The sequence below is a fragment of the Entelurus aequoreus genome, linkage group LG06 (assembly GCF_033978785.1).
Source record: "Entelurus aequoreus isolate RoL-2023_Sb linkage group LG06, RoL_Eaeq_v1.1, whole genome shotgun sequence".
Lineage (NCBI taxonomy): Eukaryota > Metazoa > Chordata > Actinopteri > Syngnathiformes > Syngnathidae > Entelurus > Entelurus aequoreus.
Window position 1 is genome coordinate 1,688,331 of NC_084736.1, and position 24,675 is coordinate 1,713,005.

Sequence of the window (24,675 nt, forward strand, 5' to 3'; positions counted from 1 at the left end):
ACATCATTTATTCAGAAAGTATAAATAACGACAAATAAAGATAGAATACTATTAACCGCTACATGTAAGTGTAAAACAACAACAACAACAACATTATGATTTGTACATTTTCAGAATGTGTTTGTTCTATTCTTAAACAAAGAAAACAATCTGAAGTTGTCTTTATTTTGAAGTTATCCTGCTGTGATTGTACCAGTCCGGCCCACTTGGGAGTAGATTTGTCTCCATGTGGCCCCCATCTAAAATGACTTTGACACCCCAGAGCGAGACCCATACGTGGAACACGGCTGCTGTACATACCATACAATACATACTATACGATACATACCATACGTTACATTCCATTACATACTATACCAGGGGTGGGCAATTAATTTTCACCGGGGGCCGCATAAGCAACCCGAGCACTGCTGGAGGGCCACACGACAATATTTCAATTACATTTTGCTCAATATTATTTTTGATATACCATAAGATAAATAATAATGATGATAATAATTAATAATAATAATAATAATAATAATTTCATTTAACCTAACTTAACTTTATACAAAAGCAGATTGCTTTTTAAGGTCACTTTATCCTGCATTATCCAACATTTTTCCCCATCAGATTTGGACAACCATCTGTTGTTAAAAATAGTTTTTAATCATATCTATTCTATATTGTTTTTTATATTGGTTTTATATGTAATTGTTTTTTTCTTTTTATTCAGTCATTGGTGGAGCTAAGGATAATATTTGAATATTGTTTGTAATATTGTTGTGCAGCACTTTGGAAACATTTTGTTGTTTAAATGTGCTATATAAATAAAGTGGATTGGATTGTCACACCCGCCAGCGTGTCCCAACACGCATTTACCTCTGTGAACAAGTCATTACCTGTGGTTGTCTCTTTAATTGACTGCATCAGAGCTCTCATCCAAAGTTAGCGAAAAACAGTCCTGTCTCCGGGCATTATCAGCGCAACAAAGTCCAATAAGCACTCCTTAATAAACTCTCCGTCAGAAAACGCCTTACTTTTTCTGGCGCTTTTGTGAGAAATGACGAAACTTGTCCTGACGGCTGCATCTCTGGGGGTGTGAAATATGGCACAAAGTCCTTGTTGGGTTTGCAGTTTTACCATCAACGCATCAGCCTCCCTTGCGCGCGCTTCATCAGACACATCCCGGTATTTTCCCTCGTGTTTCTTCGTGTAGTGGCGATTAAAATGATATTTAAACACAGCAACCTGTGTACCACACATTAAGCACACGGCTTTACCATTAATTTATGTAAAGAAATACTTGGCAGTCCATCTCTTGTTGGAAACACGCCATTCCTCATCAACTTTTCTTTTTTTAGCGTCTCATCACTTGTCTCTATGCACCTTCCCTCACAGGTTCCCTCCGGACATACGGCATAAATAACACATTTCAAAATAAAAGCAGCACAGTTGTATTGCGCGCACGACATAGATGTTTTTTAAACTTTATTTTGTAATTTGTAATTGCGCCGTTCAATTCACTCACAATCGCACACGCGCATACGTCCACACGGAAGTAATACAAATAACGCTTTTCAAAACAAAAGCAGCACTGTTGTATTGCACACTCGACATAGATACTTTTTTAAATTTATTTTGTAATTTATGATTGGCCTCACGCGGGCCGGACAGGGATGCGCAAAGGGCCGGATGCGGCCCGCGGGCCGTACAATGCCCAGGTCTGTACTATACGTTACATACCATACGGTAGATACTATACGTTACATACTATACGGTACATACCATAAGTTACACACTATACGGTACATACCATAAGTTACATACTATACGGTACATACCATAAGTTACATACTATACGGTACATACCATACGTTACATACCATACGGCTGCGACTAGGGCCCGCTCGGCACCGGTCTCCGTGAACTCCCTTCCTTGCCTGGCGCTGCTTAGGTAGCACCTGTGAGACAAGAGAAGGCAAAGATCTCAGGAGGGGTAGATAGGTGGATTGTGGCAAGTGGTCATCAGAGTTCAAGTAACAGACACATCTCAGGAGTGGTAGATAGGTGGATTGTGGCAAGTGGTCATCAGAGTTGAAGTAACAGACACATCTCAGGAGGGGTAGATAGGTGGATTGTGGCAAGTGGTCATCAGAGTTGAAGTAACAGACACATCTCAGGAGGGGTAGATAGGTGGATTGTGGCAAGTGGTCATCAGAGTTGAAGTAACAGACACATCTCAGGAGTGGTAGATAGGTGGATTGTGGCAAGTGGTCATCAGAGTTGAAGTAACAGACACATCTCAGGAGGGGTAGATAGGTGGATTGTGGCAAGTGGTCATCAGAGTTCAAGTAACAGACACATCTCAGGAGTGGTAGATAGGTGGATTGTGGCAAGTGGTCATCAGAGTTGAAGTAACAGACACATCTCAGGAGGGGTAGATAGGTGGATTGTGGCAAGTGGTCATCAGAGTTCAAGTAACAGACACATCTCAGGAGTGGTAGATAGGTGGATTGTGGCAAGTGGTCATCAGAGTTCAAGTAACAGACACATCTCAGGAGGGGTAGATAGGTGGATTGTGGCAAGTGGTCATCAGAGTTCAAGTAACAGACACATCTCAGGAGGGGTAGATAGGTGGATTGTGGCAAGTGGTCATCAGAGTTGAAGTAACAGAGGCAGGGCCACTTCAAAGTTGACTGAAGAATAAAAACAGACTTATGTCTAAACACAGGTTGCAAAGCCAAGAAAAACATTCCTGTCCTTCTGAGAGACACTGAGGACTGTGAGCAATGAAGCCTGATCACACTTTGACCTGCTAGGAGGTCCAAATGGACCCAGCTTGGCCCCCCCTACTGGCTGATTGGGGAATGTTTTTCTTTCAACAGCTGAACAGTCAGACTTTTTAAGCCTCTAACCACGCTCTTCACCCAGCTATGTTCCTTTTGACTCTACATGTACTGTAAATGTATCATGGATTTATAAATAATGATGTATAATAGACTGTATTTATATTATTCACATGTGAATAATGCTGTATAATAGACTGTATTTATATTATTTACGTGTGAATAATGCTGTATAATAGACTATATTTACAGTATATTATTCACATGTGAATAATGCTGTATAATAGACTGTCTTTATATTATTCACATGTAAAAAAATACCCAAGTGTTTATTGTCTATTGTGAGCGAACTGTGGTGCTGAATCTCCCCCAGGGATCAATAAAGTACTTTCTATTCTATTCTATACAGTTGTCAGCCACACTGCACTTCACAGCCATCTGGCTGGCCTTTCCACTACAGGATGGATGGCGGAGAGCAGCGACAGCAACGTAAGTCACATGCCATCATAGCGACGTAAGTCACATGCCATCATAGCGACGTAAGTCACGTGACATCATAGCGAGGTAAGTCACGTGCCGTCATAGCGACGTCACTTCTGCTATGACGTCACGTGACTTACGCCGCTATGATGTCACGTGACGTACGTCGCTATGATGGCACGTGACTTATGTCGCTATGACGTCACGTGACTTACGTCGCTATGACGTCACGTGACATCATAGCAACGTAAGTCACGTGACGTCATAGCCACGTAAGTCACCTGAAAAGGGTTGGCACAAGTGGCAAAAAAGAGTGATAAAGTTGAGGAATGCTCATCAAAGACTTATTTGGAACATCCCACAGGTGAACAGGCTAATTGGGAACAGGTGGGTGCCATGATTGGGTATAAAAGCAGCTTCCATGAAATGCTCAGTCATTCACAAACAAGGACGGGGCGAGGGTCACCACTTTGTCAACAAATGCCTGAGCAAATTGTTGAACAACAACATTTCTCAACCAGGAATTTAGGGATTTCACCATCTACGCTCCGTAATATCATCAAAAGGTTCAGAGAATGTGGAGAAATCACTGCAGGTAAGCCATGATATTACACACCTTGGATCCCTCAGGCTGTACTGCATCAAAAAGCCACATCAGTGTGTAAAGGCTATCACCACATGGGCTCAGGAACACTTCAGAAAACCACTGTCAGTAACTACAGTTGGTCGCTACATCTGTAAGTGCAAGTTAAAACTCTACTATGCAAAGCCAAAGCCATTTATCAACAACACCCAGAAATGCCGCTGGTTTTGCTGGGCCCGAGCTCATCTAAGATGGACTGATGCAAAGTGGAAAAGTGTTCTGTGGTCTGACGAGTCCACATTTCAAATTGTTTTTGGAAACTGTGGACCAAAGAGGAAAATAACCATTTGGACTGTTCTAGGGTCAAGGTGTAAAAGGCAGCATGTGTGATGGTATGGTGGTGTATTAGTGCAGTGGTCCCCAACCTTTTTGTAACTGCGGACCGGTCAAGGCTTGAAAATATGTCCCACGGACCGGGGGCGGTATTTTATTTATTTATTTATTTTTTTAATCATGAAAAAATACAATCATGTGTGCTTACGGACTGTATCCCTGCAGTCTGTATTGATATATATTGATATATAATGTAGGAACCAGAATATTAATAACAGAAAGAAACAACCCTTTTGTGTGAATGAGTGTAAATGGGGGAGGGAGGTTTTTTGGCTTGGTGCACTAATTGTAAGTGTATCTTGTGTTTTTTATGTGGATTTAATTAAAAAACATTTTTTTTATTTTTTTTTTAAATTTCTTGTGCGGCCCGTTACCAATTGATCCACGGACAGCCCGGTGGTTGGGGACCACTGTATTAGTGGTCAAGACATGGGTAACTTACACATCTGTGAAGGCACCATTAATGCTGAAAGGTACATACAGCTTTTGGAGCAACATATGTTGCCATCCAAGCAACGTTACCATGGACGCCCCTGCTTATTACAGCAAGACAATGACAAGTCACGTGTTACAACAGCGTAGTAAAAGAGTGTGGGTACTAGACTGGCCTGCCTGTAGTCCAGACATTGAAAATGTGTGGCGTCTAAAATATGAGAAGAGAGACTGTTGAACAACTTAAGCTGTACATCAAGCAAGAATGGGAAAGAATTCAACTTCAAAAATGTGTCTCCTCACTTCCCAAACCTTTACTGAGTGTTGTTAAAAGGAAAGGCCATGTAACACACTGGTAAAAATGCCTTCTTTGCAATGTGTTGCTGCCATTACATTCCAAGTTCATGATTATTTAGTTTGTCAGTGTGAACATGAAATATCTTGTCTTTGCAGTCTATTTGATTGAATATAAGTTGAAAAGGATTTGTTGTATTCTCTTTTTATTTACCATTTACACAACGTGACAACTTCACTGCTTTTGTATTTTGTACTTCAGTCACATGCAGGATTGTCACAGGAATGAGGCAGAAACACAACCAGACTTACTGTATTCCTAGTTGCATCTGACAGTTTGGTGCTTTACATTCCTTTGCTCAGTAGGGAGTGCATACATGTTGCAGATAAGAATGTCCACTGATCTTTAGATTTCCAGGAAGACCTGCTTGTGTACTCCTTCTTTTGGACTTTTAAAACACTTTTGAGTGACCTTTGGATCATAATAACAAGCCTGGCTGTTGTTGTTTTTGCAGAGCTCATTGTGTCACATCAGAGGGCGGGGGTGGCCTTTGGGTGGTGCGCGTCACAAAGAGCCATTCATGCAGGGTCCACAGCTGCTTCTAATAGAAAGTGGACATGGGACAGTGGGTGTGTGCACATCAGTGTTTGGCAGGAAAGTTCACCTTAAAAACAAGCAAATTGTGTTGTCTGGACCCACATGCTGGGTGACGCTATCTTCATCCCCAGGAAACACGTATCGAAAGCTACAAAACTAGCTGGAGTCCATATTTGAAGAAATAAATGAGAGGTGCTTTTAGGGTGCTACACTCCCTTGTTTGTGCAGACGGAACATACTTCAGTGAGACTCCCACACCATCTGGAGATGAAAACTCACAGATCTCCAGACGTGCCAAAGCCTTTTTCAGCTCCAGCAAATCCACAAACACAGCTGCGGCTTTTCAGCCCATATTTTAGGCGAAGATTCTTTTTATGGGAATCTGCCCGAAACATTTGTGATGACATTTCTGCGCTAATTGGCACTGATGTTGGAGGTCCGTCGGAAGGAGACGTTCACAGGAAAGAAAGCACCATCTTCACATTTCCCCAGGGACCCGGTAACAACCCAGGAAAGGAGAGTGTAAACCATCATTTAATGGATGGAACCAGGAAAAACATCATTAAGGGTTTATCAGAACTTCAGCTGACTGTAGTCTAGCGCCACACTTTACTTTGGTTTTGGGGGCCACATTTCCAGAAAGTTCAAGACCAGGGGGCCGGACTTCTCCCTTCATTATTAGTCTTAATTTGTATATTCTGGAGAAACAGCAGACATTTGATTTTGGTCTATTTTTTGGAAGAGTTAAAGGAACTCTTTGCGGTGTTTAAGAACCTTCTGCTTGAAAAGCTCGTCAAATATCATTTTTATGACAGCACTCTAGTGTTTTTAGGAATTTGCTGCAAAAATGTGAGTCTCACAAGTTTTTTGGACTGAACTCGTAGGCCAATAGTTTAGGCATGTGTACCGAAGTCAGTACTTTTTGGCACCGACCAAATCCCGCCAGTCCTACCAGGTGTAAATGGTCAATAAAAAGAGAATACAACAAATCCCTTTCAACTTATATTCAATTGAATAGACTGCAAAGACAAGATATTTCATGTTCACACTGAGAAACTTTGGTATTTTTTGCAAATATTAGCTCATTTATAATTTGAGGACTGCAACATGTTTCAAAAAAGCTGGCACAAGTGGCAAAAAGAGTGATAAAGTTGAGGAATGCTCATCAAAGACTTATTTGGAACATCCCACAGGTGAACAGGCTCATTGGGAACAGGTGGGTGCCATGATTGGGTATAAAAGCAGCTTCCATGAAATGCTCAGTCATTCACAAACAAGGACGGGGCGAAGGTCACCACTTTGTCAACAAATGCCTGAGCAAATTGTTTAACAACAACATTTCTCAACAAGGAATTTAGGGATTTCACCATCTACGCTCCGTAATATCATCAAAAGGTTCAGAGAATGTGGAGAAATCACTGCAGGTAAGCCATGATATTACACACCTTGGATCCCTCAGGCGCTACTGCATCAAAAAGCCACATCAGTGTGTAAAGGATATCACCACATGGGCTCAGGAACACTTCAGAAAACCACTGTCAGTAACTACAGTTGGTCGCTACATCTGTAAGTGCAAGTTAAAACTCTACTATGCAAAGCGAAAGCCATTTATCAACAACACCCAGAAACGCCGCCGGCTTCGCTGGGCCCGAGCTCATCTAAGATGGACTGATGCAAAGTGGAAAAGTGTTCTGTGGTCTGACGAGTCCACATTTCAAATTGTTTTTTGGAAACTGTGGACGTCGTGTCCTCCGGACCAAAGAGGAAAAGAACCATCCAGATTGTTCTAGGTGCAAAGTTGAAAAGCCAGCATCTGTGATGGTATGGTGGTGTATTCACTGGTTTTGGGTTTTGTAGTTAGGTATAGAATTATTGTATGTAAACAGAAGAATACAAATAAGCACAAATGGAGGAAAACAGTACCATAGCTCTAAAAAAGCTTTCCCATTGCACATTGTCCTCATGTCTCTGGCACAAGTCATTGCACATTGTCCTCATGTCTCTGGCACAAGTCATTGCACATTGTCCTCATGTCTCTGGCACAAGTCATTGCACATTGTCCTCATGTCTCTGGCACAAGTCATTGCACTTTGTCCTCATGTCTCTGGCACAAGTCAATGCACATTGTCCTCATGTCTCTGGCACAAGTCATTGCACATTGTCCTCATGTCTCTGGCACAAGTCATTGCACATTGTCCTCATGTCTCTGGCACAAGTCATTGCACTTTGTCCTCATGTCTCTGGCACAAGTCATTGCACATTGTCCTCATGTCTCTGGCACAAGTCATTGCACTTTGTCCTCATGTCTCTGGCACAAGTCATTGCACTTTGTCCTCATGTCTCTGGCACAAGTCATTGCACATTGTCCTCATGTCTCTGGCACAAGTCATTGCACTTTGTCCTCATGTCTCTGGCACAAGTCAATGTGCAAGCAAAGACAAGCTTTAGTTTGACTTTTGGTGATGTCGACAATCGCTTATATCGACATCAGCCATCTCGTCTGAGGTTTGCTGTAATAATAAGGAACACAATTGCATAACTTTGTGTCACTGACCCTGGATTACGGATGTAACTATTTCAAATATTATAGAATAGCTTATTTGTGAAAAAAATACAACAAAAGTGACCAAAATGATCACAGTTATCATATTTATTATCATGGTATTGTTGAATGCTCTGTCATTCCAGAGGAGCTCAGAGTAAACCTGCTGCTCCTCCACCTGCAGAGGAGCCAGATGAGGTGGTTCGGGCATTAGGTCAGAATGCCCCCTGAACGCCTCCCTCAGGAGGTGTTTAGGGCGCTTCTGCTTGGTAGGAGGCCACGGGGAAGACCCAGGACACGTTTGAGAGACTATGTCTCCCGGCTGGCCTGGGAACACCTCAGGATCCCCCAGGAAGAGCTGGACAAAGTGGCTGGGGAGAGGGAAGTCTGGGCTTCCCTGCTTAGGCTGCTGCCCCCGCGACCCCACTTTAGACAAGCGGAAGAAGATGGATGGATGGTATTGTTGATTGTGCTCAAAAAATACTTCTACACATTGAAATCTTTCAACCAAGTTTGTTTTTAGTTGCTCAGACAGCATTTAGACTGATTTTTAATGAATCTTGTATACATGTTAGCATTTAGGCTAGCTAGCGATTAGTGCACTAGCTGTGTATCCAGGTAATGAGCATCAACACTGTCAGTGCTAATCAATCACGGTTTTACGATAAACACAACTTGACATGACAACACTAACCGTCAAGGATTTCATGGCAGTTTATTTCCACATCCCGACTTTGTCTTGAAGAAGTGTGAGGTGCACTACTCAGCTGCAACCAGCAGGACTCCAGTCTCAACATTTGTAATCACATGTGCCAGCTAATTGCCGCTAATATGTCACGGTCCCATGCGAGGAAGCGCTAACAGGAAAGGGAGCTCCATCTTTGGATTCCCCAGAGGAGCGAGTAACAGGAAAGGAGGAATAAGAAAAGACATGGAAAGTCAAAGAGTTGCAAAGCTCAGGATTTACTCGCAGACATGAGGAAGATCACAAATAGAAGTCAATATGTCATTTCAAATGTGTTTGGCAGAGGCGTGACCATCATTTGTACATTCCCCGTCTAAAAATATGCGGACAAAAGCATGAGAAGCAGCCACTTTATCTTCCTGAGTGAAGCTCATTTATGGTCAGAAGACATTTCCCTCGGGGCCACGAGGATCTTAAGAGGGTTTCTACATCACGTCTTTGTCAGCCTCCGCCACACATGCCTTCATTCAGTCCTCGCTCTCCATGCATGATGATGTCTGCAAAATGTCCAACAAGCGGCCCCTCACAGCGCCTTCAAACTGAGGGACAAAAGCCGTGGATTGTGTCTGATGATGTCATGATGCACACAGGCCGCTTTCTCAGAGGGACGCTTCAGCCAATAGGACATCGCCGTCACGACTCGGCCCTTTTGGAAAAAACCCTGCTCCTTGCATTAAAGCGTGGCGGGTCGGAGGTGCTGACTAAGTCTAGTCCGGGCCAAAGGGAGGGGAGTAGCTCACATTACCTCTAGAGGCATGGCCTAAGACAGGAAACTGAGCAAGGGCGGGGCCGAGAGGCAAAAATATGCCCCCCCCCCACCCCTCAAAAAAAGTGGGGTGGTATTTGGGAGCAAATGCTTTCTTAGTGGAGATGGGGGATTAAGAATGATGAGGGGGCAGATTGAGGGGTCGTCAGTGGAGGAAGACAAAGGAAGATGGTTGCTCAAAGCTTCACGGGCCTTCAAAACTCTTGGATGCCAGAGCACAGGAAGTCATCTCGGGCCAGACATGATCTCTCAGATGCTATCCAGTTGGGTTCTTCCCTTTTAAACTGACCAGAACGTAAATGACCGCCATAACCACAACACCAGGGGGAGCTCCACTAACCACGTTAAACCCACATTCCCATCTGACAGAAGGTCTTAAGTCATTCTCCTTCTACGCCACATCAATATGGAATGCACTCCCAACAGGTGGAAAAGAAAGGGCATCTCTATCCTCCTTCAAAACCGCACTACAAGAACACCTCCAGGCAACTACAACTCACATCCCACCTCCCCGGATTGTAAACAATCAAATGTATACAGGACTGTCTCAGAAAATTAGAATATTGTGATAAAGTTCTTTATTTTCTGTAATGCAACTAAAAACATGAAAATATCATACATTCTGGATTCATTACACATCAACAGAAATATTGCAAGCCTTTTATTATTTTAATATTGCTGATTATGGCATACAGCTTAAGAAAACTCAAAAATCCTATCTCAAAAAATTAGAATATTTCCTCAGACCAAGTAAAAAATAAAGATTTATAACAGCAAAACAAAATCAAACATTTGAAAATGTCAATGAATGCACTCAGTACTTGGTTGGGAATCCTTTTGCACGGATGACTGCACCAATGCGGCGTGGCATGGAGCCAATCAGCCTGTGGCATTGCTGAGGTGGCATGGAGCCAATCAGCCTGTGGCATTGCTGAGGTGGCATGGAGGCAATCAGCCTGTGGCATTGCTGAGGTGGCATGGAGGCAATCAGCCTGTGGCATTGCTGAGGTGTTATGGATGCTTCAATAGCAGCCTTTAGCTCATTTGCATTATTGTCTTTCAGCTTCTTCTTCACAATACCCCACATATTCTCTATGGGGTTCAGGTCAGGGGAGTTGGAAGGCCAATGGAGGACAGTAATAATAATAATGATAAATGGGTTATACTTGTATAGCGCTTTTCTACCTTCAAGGTACTCAAAGCGCTTTGACAGTAGTTCCACATTCACCCATTCACACACTGATGGCGGGAGCTGCCATGCAAGGCGCTAACCAGCAGCCATCAGGAGCAAGGGTGAAGTGTCTTGCTCAAGGACACAACGGACGTGACTAGGTTGGTAGAAGGTGGGAATCGAACCAGGAACCCTCCGATTGCTGGCACGGCCACCCTACCAACTTCGCCACGCCGTCCCTTGGTCCCCAAATGGTCTGAAAACAGGACTCTGGACCACTCTGCAACTGTCCAGTGCTTCTTTTCCATAACCCAAGTCAGACGCTTCTTCCGTTGTCTTGAGTTCAGGAGTGGCTTGACCATGGGAATACGGCTATTGTATCTGTATCTGTTGAAAAGCTCTATGGAGATGATGATTTCATTTTCCAGCATGATCTGCCACCTGCCCACAGTGGCAAAACCAGCAGTAACTGGTGTACTGACCATGGCATTACTGTCCTCCATTGGCCCGCCAACTCCCCTGACCTGAACCCCATAGAGAAGTTGTGGGGTATTGTGAAGAAGAAGCTGAAAGACAATAATGCAAATGAGCTAAAGGCTGCTATTGAAGCATCCATAACACCTCAGCAATGCCACAGGCTGATTGGCTCCATGCCAAGCCGCATTGATGCAGTCATCCGTGCAAAAGGATTCCCAACCAAGTACTGAGTGCATTCATTGACATTTTCAAATGTTTGATTTTGTTTTGCTGTTATAAATCTTTATTTTTTACTTGGTCTGAGGAAATATTCTAATTTTTTGAGATGGGATTTTTGAGTTTTCTTAAGCTGTATGCCATAATCAGCAATATTAAAATAATAAAAGGCTTGCAATATTTCTGTTGATGTGTAATGAATCCAGAATGTATGACATTTTCATGTTTTTAGTTGCATTACAGAAAATAAAAGAACTTTATCACAACATTCTAATTTTCTGAGACAGTCCTGTATACTTGTTCTTATGCTTTCTGATCTCTCTCACTATGTCCACTGCTCGCTCTACATATCCTACCAAGTCAGTCCTACACGGTTTCAATGTCCAAAAATATCAACAAATTGGGGACGGCGTGGCGCAGTTGGGAGAGTGGCTGTGCCAGCAACCTGAGGGTTCCTGGTTCGATCCCCACCTTCTACCAACCTCGTCACATCCGTTGTGTCCTTGAGCAAGACACTTCACCCTTGCTCCTGATGGGTCGTGGTTAGCCTTTCATGGCAGCTCCCGCCATCAGTGTGTGAATGTGGAAATAGTGTCAAAGCGCTTTGAGTACCTTAAAGGTAGAAAAGCGCTATAAAGTAGAACCCCATCAACAAATATGGACCAATATAAAACACTTATATCACGATGGAGTTTTCAGCCCTATCTTAAAGTACAGTAATGGACATACAGTATGTCAGTCAGGATGTTGCCACAGTCTACATCACACATCTGATTCTCAGATTACTGCATCAAAGTGCACACGTCACTACGTTCTGATGAACACCAGACCTGCTCTTATGCGGCTATTTTGTGGGATATCTGCGTAAAAACACCCCAATGACAGAGGAAAAACACTACTCTGGCATGTTTGAGACTAGATTATTGTATTTAGAGAGATCTAGCGGGATTATTGGGATTTCTTCTTCATCCAGATTAGAGCGCATGTTCAAGGTGATTTACTAGAAGGACTGTACATTCCTTCAGCATGTGTACACAGTATCTGACTACGCTCTATTTGTTTAAACTCTCTCCAGAAGTACCTCAACGGGACAGTCGGCTCGGGAACCGCTTCCAAAACTAGCGAGGCGAGGCGAATGATGTGGTCTCTAGTTACTAAGACATCAGTCTGGGAGCGGTCCTTGGAAAGCACCAAGATGGGTGTGTTCTGGATGTTCCAAGTTGAAACCTTCCCGTCTGGTCTTCTAGTATGAATGTGTCTTCACACTTGTTTCAGTATGTTTGCTTCTGGTGGCTCTGCTATGCTCGTCGGGTTCATTTGGTCAAGTGGGAACGCGACCATTTGGACTCTGGTGTGCACCAAACAAGAGATGGCAAATGAATTCTAAGGCGGGTACCGTTTATGCCAGCTCTAACTCTGCTTTCATTGAGGGCCACATTGCAATTCTGGCTGCTCTCAGAGCACACATGTTACAGTGAATATATAAGAATTATAAACGCCTCATTAAGTTATTGCACAATTCCCTATGGATCTCCATTGTTTACACACAAATTGATGGATAACGTACTTGTTTTTGAAATCATAAGTGAGGGGGACAAGCATACAAAAATGTTAGGAAAATATGTTAATACTACAGAAAGGTCGCAACTTTTTCCAACACGGGCCGCATAATAAAAAGTTAAAGTATGTGGGAACCATTTGGATATATTTTGAATTTGTAAAAAATGCTAAACATACCGTAATTTCCGGACTATAAGCCGCACCTGACTATAAGCCGCACCAGCTAAATTTAGGGGAAAATACAGATTGCTCCATATATAAGCCGCACCCGACTATAAGCCGCAGGGTTTTGATGTGTAATTAGCGTAGTATATAGGGGTTCCTGCTACCACGGAGGGGATTGTCGGGACAGAGATGACTGTTTGGGAATGCAAAGCGTCCCATTTATTAACAATAAATCTTTCAATCATTCAATCAAACATTCACATCTTTGACATGGCGAACAGCATTCGTGCAGAGTACAAATAATACAACGGTGCAAAGTAATACAAAGTGCTCGCCTGTACGTTATCAAAATAACCAGCCTACCGGTATATGAAAAGTCAGTCTTTAATCATTGTGTCATCGTCTTCCTCCTGCATACTAAAACCACCGAAATCCTCTTCGTCGGTGTCGGAGAAGAACAGGCCGTAAATAAGCCGCACCCTTGTATAAGCCGCAGGGACCAGAACGAGGGGAAAAAGTAGCGGCTTATAGTCCGGAAATTACGGTACATACTGTACATTTAAGGACAAAGCTTAGGCCCCTTCTACACTAAGGTTATCCAGGGTATATCCCACCTAACCTTATCCACACACACACACACACACACACACACACACACACACACACACACACACACACACACACACACACACACACACACACACACACACACACACACACACACACACACACACACACACACACACACACACACACACACACACACACGCACACACACACACACACGCACACACACACACACACGCGCACACACACACACAATGGTCGTTTAAGACCCCCTCCACCCGCCGGCACAACGCGACCTAGTACACATGTGCAAAAAAAAAAAGCGTGTGTCCTAGTCACCTTTGACCTGGAAGTGTATTCTTACCCTGTGTTGCAAAGTAGCTTATTGCCACATTTTGGAATTGCGTGTGTATGCACCAATGCTGAAGTTGAAGTGAAATGCTGACAGAATGTAGTATGAATGGAAGAATACTTTCAATGTTGGAATGGTTTGGATGTTGAAGAGTTTGAATTTCCAGGAGAAATGGAATTTGGTTTGTAACTTGAGAAAGTGTTGGATTGATGAGTGGAATGTGTTGGTGTTGGAATAGTTTAAATAGGTTGACAAAGGTGTGGATTGTGGAAGTTTAAGAAAAGGATCATTCATTCCGAATGGGGAAAATGTCCCTGAAAACTGGGAATTCTTTGAAATCCGGGAATTTTCACCCTCAGGAAGAGCTGCTTTAACACATGGCTAACATCCATCCACAGTGTTTTAGCTACTTCTAAATCACTAATCCTGGTCTCCATGGCCACAAATAAAGTCAGTTTCTTACAAGTATCATTATCACTGCAGGACGAGGAATAGCTAAACATGCTTCACTACACAGCGTAGGAGGATACAATAGCTCACCACCGTCACAATGTAAACAAACGCCATGGGTGGATCTACACCTGACATCCACTGTAATGATACCAAGTACAATAGTGTATCTAAAGTAAAGTTCAAGTACCCATGATTGTCACACACACACTAGGTGTGGCGAAATTATTCTCTGCATTTGACACATCACCCTTGATCACCCCCTGGGAGGTGAGAGGAGCAGTGGGCAGCAGCAGTGGCCACGCCCCGGGAATCATTTTTGGTGATTTAACCCCCAACTCAAGCCTTGATGCTGAGTGCCAAGCAGGGAGGTAATGGCTCCCATTTTTATAGTCGTTGGTATGACTCGGCCGGGGTTTGAACTCACAACCTACCCATCTCAGCGCGGACACTCTAACCACTAGGCCACTGAGTAGGTGTCGATACTACTATGATTACATCGATATTTTTTATTGTCACAAAATCTTTTTTTTAAATGTATATTATGTTAATAAAGTCAGTAAATATGTCCCTGGACACATGAGGACTTTGAATATGACCAATGTATGATCCTGTAACTACTTGGTATCACATCCATACCTAAATGTGTGGTATCATCCACAACTAATGTCAAGTATCAAAGAAGAGAAGAATAAGTGATTATTACATTTGAACAGAAGTGTAGATAGAACATGTTAAAAGAGAAAATAAGCAGATATTAACAGTAAATGAACAAGTAGATTAATAACTAATTTTGTCCCTCATAATGTGTACAAAATAATAGGTGTATAAATGACACAATATGTTACTGCATACGACTAATTAGGAGTCTTTGTTTGTTTACTTACTACTAAAAGACAAGTTGTCTAGTATGTTCAACATTGTCAAGTTCCACTTATTGACTCCGTAAAGGACACCAGGACAACTCGGATTTCCAATTGATCAACTTTATTTATCCAACTTTTTGGCTTTGTTGGTTTCTTTTCTGTTGATCTTCATTCAATCAGGTTGTTAACCTTCGAACACAAGTGTTAACAATGGAAAAACAATATATGTACAGGTATTTACAAAAAGGTTCAAATTCAACTGACTCAAACAGGTATTATTTTTAAAGTTAAATTTGCAAACTTTTAAATACCATTGTTTAAACTTTTAAATTATCTAACATTACTTTTCAAAAGGACTCTAGACACTTAGATTAAATGCATGTGAATGCACTGTCAAATTAACCAGTTTCAGTAAAATGAAACAAGTAAATCAGAAAAGTAGTTTTAGTCACTTTAAAGAAGTCAAAATTAATTGATCATTTAATTTAATCAATCAATCGTTTAATTACTTAATCGTTCACTCAATTAATCATTTAACTAATCATGCAATTAAGTAATCAATCATGTAAATTCATTACCATGATGGAACTGAGTAAATCCACCAAACGGAGTAAAGGTAAGTAAAAGGTAAGTATAATTGGCTTAATTAATAAGGTAGCTTAATTAGTAAGGTAAGTATAAAGGTAAGTATAATTAGCTTAACTTTAAGCAAAAGTTTTAACATTTTTATCCTTCAACTTTGCTTTTATCTTTATTACTTTTAACTTTGAACCATAATCTTTGACTTTTTATCCCTTTAAATTGAGCTTATTTAACAATTCAATTAACTCAAGCTTTTTAATTATCAAACAGTAAGAAAATACCCAGATGCAATCAATGCTCAAGGTTGGAGTAAATTTGCTGTGGTTCAAACTAAAAACAATTTAAGACAGGTAAGTAAACCAACATGTCAAGGTGAGTTTTAACAAATAAGCATTTCAGCATATTGCAAAGTGGGTATATTCACCGACCATTGGTGTGTTGGAAGTCTTTTAAAGATGGATCTTGTAGATTTTTGCGTCTTGCCGCTCTGCTTGCTTGCATGAAATGAGACAGCACCACCATTCCTTAACAGCTGCCTTGAATCAGCCAATTGGTGGCCATCTTGACCTTGGTGTTCTGGGAAATGTAGTTCTTTCTGGTACTTCACCAAGGAGTAAGATTAAGGAGGAGACAGCTCCTTACTTCCAGGGCAGGGACACTTCATTCACACTGAGTTTCAACTCCACACCTCCCACTTGGCCCTCATGGTTTTCAAAACCCAATGGGGTCACACAGGTCCTTCTTTCCCTTGTTCTTCAATGGGAATTAGAATGATGAGGCGTCTGACATCCCTATGCAGGATTGTTGCTGGGATTTGATGTCTGAGCCTCTTGGTTTTCGTGGTCGGTTTTTCTTTGTCGCTTGTCTTCTTGATGGGGACAGGATAGCTGGGAAAGGTCCTCACAAGCACGTCTCTTACGATGCCTTTGCTGTCCGTATTGGCTCTGACTACTCTGGCCAGCTTGTACTGTCCTCTCAGGGCATTTTGGTCAGCCAACCAGACCACATCTCCGACAGAAACATTTCGCTCTTTGGTGTGCCATTTGTTTCTTATGAAGAGGTTGGGTCCAGCTAGTTGGCTCCATTTCTTCCAGAATTTGGTGACTTCAGCTTGAATTACTTGCAGTCTTTTATAAGGATAGCGATCAAACTGGAAGTCTCCAGGATCTCCCTTAGGGTTGGCACGCCCTAGGAGCAGAGAGTTTGGGGTGATGTATTCCACACAGTCTTCCCTGCTTTGAGTTCTTGCATCGATTGGTCGCTCATTTGCAAGGTTGGCAGCCATGTAGAGGAAGGTTTGAAATTCACCCCAGGTGAAGACACCATCTCCGCCGACATTGGTCAGGGCCCGTTTGACCACTCTGACAGCCGCTTCTGCAGCACCATTTCTGTGGGGAGAATCCGCAGGGTGGATCTTCCAGGACCATTCTGTTCCATGGTTGGCAGCCATGTCTTCGACTTGAGACTTGTCCAGTCGGTCAAGGAATGTGTACAGCTGTTCCAGAGCAGGTTTGGCGCCCACAAAATTTGTGCCGGGGTCTGACCAGAGCTTCCTGGGATGTCCTCTGAGTGACGTGAACCTCTGATAGGCGAGGAGGAAGCCTTGGGATGACTGGTCACTCACTAGTTCAGTGTGTATGGCACGGGAGGCCATGCAACTGAAGACGATTCCCCACACTTTCAGTCTGGTTCTTTTCTTGACTTCATCCTTCACTTCATAAGGGCCGAATAGGTCCATGGTTGTGAATTCAAAAGGAGCAGCTGGGGTGGTTCGCTCTGGAGGTAAGTCTGCCATGATTTGTTGACACTTCTTTGCTCTGTTCTTTCTGCAAACTATGCAGCTGTCAACTACTTTCTTGGCAATTCTCCGGCCCTTTATTATCCACGCTGTCTTCCTCATCCGTAGAAGGGTTCCTGCTACCCCCTCGTGGTTAGCGTCATGGGATTCTTGTGCCAGCAATGTTGACACCCATGCTTCAAATGGCAAGACTGGCACGGCTGTCTCATCTTCGTTAAATATCTGGATCCTCCCTGCACAAACGAGGAGTCCAGTTTTCACATCTTTGAATACTGCCAATCTGCTCAGAGTAGTGACTGGGAATGTTACACCTTCTTGAGCTGCGAGGAAGACGTCTTCACGTGCACCTTCTAGTTCAGTGCCAGCCAATCCAGCCTGCTTGGGTGTTGCCTCCCACTTTGGTTGTCCTGGGTTCGACCTCCTCTTCAGCCACTGCTCGGCAGCTCGTCGTGTCCAGGCAACAACTCTGATCAGTTTTGTCAGGCTACTGAACCTTTTTACAACCACAAGATGTTTCACCCAGCTAGTGGGTTTTCTTCTTGGCATAATAGGTTTCGATTCTTCACAGGGACTTTCCTTTTCCGGAGTGACCAGTGGGTCTTCTTTTTGCCGACTCATCTTAGCTTGAGCTCTGGTCAGTGCAGCAGAGAATGCCTTTCTTTGAAGCTTGTTTACACTCTCCCTGGCCTGGGCTGCAACTTCTCCAGCTGACTGAATAGGCCACTCCTCCACTGGCCACTTCAGGAACTCTGGTCCGTTTTGCCATGTGGATTCCTCATTTAAGTCTTTGGGATTGCCTCCTCTTGTTATTAAGTCAGCAATGTTCAGATCTCCTCTGGTCCACCACCAGTCTTGCACTGGCCCGGACATCTGGATTTCGCCCACTCTGTTGGCGAAGAAGGTTTGGTATCCGTATGATTCTCGTTGGATGGCCCCGAGGACTGTTTGACTGTCCAGTAGGTGGAACCATTTCTCAATCTTCATACGGGCATGTTTCTCCACGTACTTCCGAATTCTGGCAGCAAAGACTGCGCCACAGATTTCTGCTTTTACAGCATCTCCCTTTTGGTCCAGGGGTGTCAGTTTGGCCTTTGCTTCCACGAATCGAACTTCAGTTCCGTGACTTGTCTCCCATCTGACGTACATCACAGCACCATAGGTTTTGTCACTTCCGTCAGAAAATGTGATGCCGTAGGGTTTCCCTTTCCAGTCGGGCGGTGTGAGGCTCCTGTGGAATTTCACCTGTCCAAGCTGGGCATATTCCTCGAAGAGCTGTATGGCTTCTTCCCTGAGTCTTTCTGAAAGAGGTTGATCCCAGGTTTCTTGGGTCAGCTTGCCACCCCCTCCTTCTTGGAATGCTTTACGGACGAGAATTGCTCCCTTCTGCTTGACCGGTGCAACTAGGCCGATTGGGTCGTACAGTGCAGCAACTTGGCTTAGGAGAGCTCTCCTCGTCAGTGGGTTAGGCGTTTCAGCTCTCACCTCCTCTTCAAGAAGATCTTTGCCAACTCTCATCTTTTTCTTCCTATTGGAAAAGTTAACCGCCGTCAGCATGTACAGTTTGTCTTTGTCCACCTGATAGCCGATGCCCAGGGCTTTGTTCTCTCCTTCTCTTATTTGGTTTGGAAGAATCAAGGTGTTTCCTTGCTCTGGCTTTAGGACATCCGCTTCAGTTTCTTTCCTCCCACTTTGCCCTGACCTGACCCATGGTTTGAGGAAGAAGCCTCCAGCCTTTAGGACCTCTTCAACTCCAGCTGTGATTTGGTCAAGTCTGTTCAGGTCATTGTGGGAGGTCAACAGGTCATCCACGTAGCTGTCTTCTTCAATGACTCTGCGTTCATCCTGCAGGTGAGTGAAGTTGGGCAGACTTGCAGTTTCCCTCATGGCCAATTGAGCAATGCAGCCAGCAGGTTTGTCGCCCATATTGACTCTGGTGACGGCATACTCACTGATTTCCTCTTCTGGGCTGTCTCTCCACAGGAACCTGTGCAGATGCATCTCTCGCTCTTCCAACCAGACAGAGTTATACATCTTTCTGATATCGCCCAGAGCTGCGTTCACTCCTTCTCTGAATCGGAGCAGGACAGCTCTGATGGGGTTGAGAACATCTGGTCCTTTTAGGAGAAGATCATTCATGCTCACTCCGTTGTATTTTTGGCTGCTGTTCCAGACAATACGAACTGGTGTAGTCACTGAATGGGGATTTGGCGCCACCAAGTGGCTGACATACCAAACTGGTCCTTTCCACTTCTCCATGACTTCATTGGTGAGTTTTATGGCTGCGCCTCTTTGGACCATTTCATGGATCTGGGTGGAATATGCAACTTTCCAGTCTGGGTCTTTGCTCAGTTGCTTTTCCATTCTCAAGAAGCAAGCTTGGACTGCTCTTTTGTTGTTGGGGAGAGAGGCTGGATTTTCAGTCCAGGGATATTTGGCATCCCAGTGTGGAGTTGAGGAGTGAGAGTCCTCCATCTTGTAGGTGAGTCCTCCTTTAATGATCTCAAACTCCCTCTCCTCCGCCAGGGTCATGTCCTTTCCTCCTGGAGGACAGTTTCCACACCGGCAGCTTCCACATTTCGGCTCACATGCAGCTCCGATGCTGTCCCAGTGCCACCAATCAAGAAATTCACGGTTACTGGCAGATGTAGTTGCGTGGGCCACATCGTCCTGCTGTAGCCGGCCTGGCTCAGACGCTGGGACTGTGATCTCTTGGTATCGGACAGCAGCGGTTCTCATGGAGCGGGCAAAGTGGGTTCTTGACTCATATGCTGCCACCTCCACTTCTTCGAGCAAGTCAGGGTGTGCTCCACCGACTGTTTTGCCCAGGGGGCTCTCCCATAGGACAAGGTCACCGATGACTTTTAGTCTTTGGGGTGCGAGTCGTCCCTCGCGATGGCTTATGAGGAGCTCGACTTCCTCTGGTCTTTCTAACTCCTCAAGCTGGACATCTGGGAAGAAGCTTTTCAACTTTTCGGGTTCAGTTGCTTGATGGACCTTTGCAATTTGCTCCAGGCCATAGCAGACCAGTTGATGTGCTCGCTCAGTCCCCTTGGGAGTCTTGACTCGGACCTTCAGGAGGTACCTTTTCGTCCTGACTTTCATTGTCATGCCTCCAACTCCATGTACGACCAGCGCTATGTCTTCACTTCTCAGGCCAAGTCTTTCGGCAGCTTTGTGAGTGATGTAATTTGTGTCGGATGCCAGGTCTATAAGTGTGCCAATCTTCTGACCTGCGTTAGCTGTGACCATCATCAACATCATCATCACTGGTAACTCAGCCAGCCCAGTTTCCTTCAGCAGTTCAGACTGGCCCGCTGATTTGAGAGTCATTGAGGCTCGGTTTGAGAATGCCTTTCTGCCCTTCTCTGCCAGTTCTGGGGCAAGTTGTGACAAGAAGGCCTCCTGTTCCTCAGTGAATTTACCTTTTCCTTCTTTTCCTCCTTTTGCACCTTTGCTTCCTTCTCTTCTGGCCTCTGCTGTTGGGCATAGGAAGTAGTGGTGGTCAGGTGTGCCGCTTGCCCTTTTGCAGTCTTGGTTTCCGCATAGGAAGGTGTCTCTGCAGTAGCCACCTGCGTCGTGATACCCAAGACACTTCCTGCACGCTCCCAGCTTCTTCAGGGCCATTTTCTTCTCATGTAGCTTCAAGCCTTTAAACTTCTTGCAAAAGTAGATCTTGTTGGTGTGCCCACCACCACCACAAATGCCACAGACCTCGTCACCATCTTTACTCGTAGCCCTGGTAGATGCAAACTTTCTTTCTGGCTTCTTCCTGTCTGCTTCTTCCGCTTTGTCCACCAGCTTTAGTTGCTCGAGTCGTTCCAGTATTTCCTCCTGGCTCTTTAGGAACTTTAGGAGCATATCAAAATGGTTGTCTGGGGTTACACGGTTGGTGGGCTCAACCATATACATCAGCCAGTCTCTTTTTATGAAATCTGGTAACTTGCTTTCAATCGACCTGATGACGAGGGGGTTTCTGATGGCTCCAGAGTTTCCTAGCTCCGTCAGGTCAGCCAGGGCCTTCTCCACAGCTTGTATTAGGTCAATGACCTTCCTGGGCTGGTTCCCCTTGACTTGTGCCATCTTGTCCAGCGCTTCCAAGATTTCGACTGTGATCGTTGATTTGTTGCCGTACCTGTTTTCGAGGACCCTGAAGATATCTGTTGCTGTGGTGTAGGTGGACAGTCTTAGTTCCTTGGCAATGGAATCACTGACGCTCTCCAACAGCTGGATCTTCTTTACCTCTGGTGATCCAGTCGGCTCCCCTTGTTTCTGGAGGCTCTCCCAATCCTTCTTCCACCTGTGAAAGTCTATTTTGCTCCCATGGAAGACTGGTAGGGATGTAGGCTTTATCCTCACAATGGGATGTGTTGGTTGGCCAGGTCGTCCTCCTGCACCTTGATCAGCCAGCCTCCTGGATGTGGCGAATTCAGCTTTCCTCAACTTGAGCCTGTAGTGAGCTGCTTTCACTTGTGTTAGTTTGTCATCCATCTCGTCCTTTAAGTGCTGAGGGATCCATTTCTCCCAATGGGCCATGGTATGGATGGTAACACTCACCGTCTCATTCAGCAGGGTGAGGTAAACGTCATAGCCTTCCACGTTGTTGCTTTCAACTGCTACATTTTCAGCCCTTTGAATGGCGTCCTCTGCCTCGGAAATCGCTGCCTTCAGCTCAGTCTTCCCGTATCTTCCCCACAGGTTGGTCTGGACAATGTCCTTGATTTCTGCCATCTTATCTTCGGCATCTTTTATAGTTGCTCGGATGTCATCCTCCTGCTGTTTCTCGAGCTCCCCATCTGGGTCATCCTTCTTGACGTCAGCCTCCAGGCCAATCTTGAAGTCCTCGTTGGCATCCAGCAGTGATGTGAAACGGTCGGCAAACTTGGCAAACTCCTCTTTTAGTTCGGATTGCAGCATGGTGCCTGCTCCTCTGGAGATCAGGTTGGCCACTCTGGTCAGGTTCCTCTTGGCTGTCGTCCTCTCCTGCTTGAGGATCACGGCAGTCTTCCCCAATACCTCTTCGGCCATCTTTATCCCGTTTTCTCCGGCGTCCACAGCTCCCCTGGGTCTCGAGGCCTTTGATCTTCACTGTCCAGGGCTGGTCCGTGGTTAACAACTGTCAAGTTCCACTTATTGACTCCGTAAAGGACACCAGGACAACTCGGATTTCCAATTGATCAACTTTATTTATCCAACTTTTTGGCTTTGTTGGTTTCTTTTCTGTTGATCTTCATTCAATCAGGTTGTTAACCTTCGAACACAAGTGTTAACAATGGAAAAACAATATATGTACAGGTATTTACAAAAAGGTTCAAATTCAACTGACTCAAACAGGTATTATTTTTAAAGTTAAATTTGCAAACTTTTAAATACCATTGTTTAAACTTTTAAATTATCTAACATTACTTTTCAAAAGGACTCTAGACACTTAGATTAAATGCATGTGAATGCACTGTCAAATTAACCAGTTTCAGTAAAATGAAACAAGTAAATCAGAAAAGTAGTTTTAGTCACTTTAAAGAAGTCAAAATTAATTGATCATTTAATTTAATCAATCAATCGTTTAATTACTTAATCGTTCACTCAATTAATCATTTAACTAATCATGCAATTAAGTAATCAATCATGTAAATTCATTACCATGATGGAACTGAGTAAATCCACCAAACGGAGTAAAGGTAAGTAAAAGGTAAGTATAATTGGCTTAATTAATAAGGTAGCTTAATTAGTAAGGTAAGTATAAAGGTAAGTATAATTAGCTTAACTTTAAGCAAAAGTTTTAACATTTTTATCCTTCAACTTTGCTTTTATCTTTATTACTTTTAACTTTGAACCATAATCTTTGACTTTTTATCCCTTTAAATTGAGCTTATTTAACAATTCAATTAACTCAAGCTTTTTAATTATCAAACAGTAAGAAAATACCCAGATGCAATCAATGCTCAAGGTTGGAGTAAATTTGCTGTGGTTCAAACTAAAAACAATTTAAGACAGGTAAGTAAACCAACATGTCAAGGTGAGTTTTAACAAATAAGCATTTCAGCATATTGCAAAGTGGGTATATTCACCGACCATTGGTGTGTTGGAAGTCTTTTAAAGATGGATCTTGTAGATTTTTGCGTCTTGCCGCTCTGCTTGCTTGCATGAAATGAGACAGCACCACCATTCCTTAACAGCTGCCTTGAATCAGCCAATTGGTGGCCATCTTGACCTTGGTGTTCTGGGAAATGTAGTTCTTTCTGGTACTTCACCAAGGAGTAAGATTAAGGAGGAGACAGCTCCTTACTTCCAGGGCAGGGACACTTCATTCACACTGAGTTTCAACTCCACAAACATTTTATTGAAGGACTAAATGACAATAATAAACATATGTTTCATGTACACTAACATTTGTTGTTACAATAAAGACAATAATGACATTTTTTGCGGGCTCATTTATTTAGAAAAGTATGGAAGTACATTTATGTAGTGGTACTAAAATATTGGTATGGGGACAACACTAGTAGAGAGTTGCTTTCATCAGTACAGTTTTATGAGAACGGAAGCTTCATCATGACTAGTCCGTAGAACATGGACATGACTAGACCGTTGACATGGACATGACTAGTCCGTAGAACATGGACATGACTAGACCGTAGACATGGACATGACTAGTCCGTAGACATGGACATGACTAGTCCGTAGACATGGCCATGACTAGTCCGTAGACATGGCCATGACTAGTCCGTAGACATGGCCATGACTAGTCCGTAGACATGGACATGACTAGTCCGTAGACATGGACATGACTAGTCCGTAGACATGGACAAGACT

At 43.7% G+C, this 24,675-nt stretch overlaps 2 protein-coding genes across 8 annotated transcripts in view; both read right to left on the minus strand.

Annotated features, from left to right (window-relative positions):
- LOC133651718 (KN motif and ankyrin repeat domain-containing protein 2-like) overlaps positions 1 to 24,675 on the minus strand; it is a 58,838-nt gene that overhangs the window by 27,818 nt on the left and 6,345 nt on the right. For 4 of the 6 annotated variants that reach the window (XR_009826483.1, XM_062049781.1, XM_062049782.1 and 1 more), the window contains exon 2: positions 1,866 to 1,943. The exons of 1 other annotated variant lie outside the window; for it this stretch is intronic. The gene's annotated coding sequence lies outside the window, so the exon portion shown is untranslated. Of the gene's footprint in view, positions 1 to 1,851; positions 1,944 to 24,675 lie in introns of all 6 variants that reach the window. One more of the 6 variants, XM_062049780.1, reaches the window with a different exon arrangement.
- LOC133651716 (uncharacterized) lies at positions 16,064 to 24,146 on the minus strand. Of its 2 annotated transcripts, none has more exons than XM_062049771.1 (2): positions 23,935 to 24,146; positions 16,064 to 23,113 (listed from the first exon to the last, which is right to left on the minus strand). In XM_062049771.1, exon 2 carries the CDS (start codon positions 22,888 to 22,890, stop codon positions 16,795 to 16,797), a length of 6,096 nt encoding a protein of 2,031 aa, XP_061905755.1. In that variant the 5' UTR covers positions 22,891 to 23,113; positions 23,935 to 24,146; the 3' UTR covers positions 16,064 to 16,794. The 2 variants fall into 2 exon arrangements, with proteins under 2 accessions (XP_061905755.1, XP_061905756.1); XM_062049772.1 differs by lacking the exon at positions 23,935 to 24,146 and having other exon boundaries at positions 16,064 to 18,098; positions 18,177 to 23,293.

Excerpts from the sequence above, each read along its gene's own strand:
- LOC133651716 (XM_062049771.1), bottom strand. The coding sequence starts at position 22,890 with ATGGCCGAAGAGGTATTGGGGAAGACTGCCGTGATCCTCAAGCAGGAG.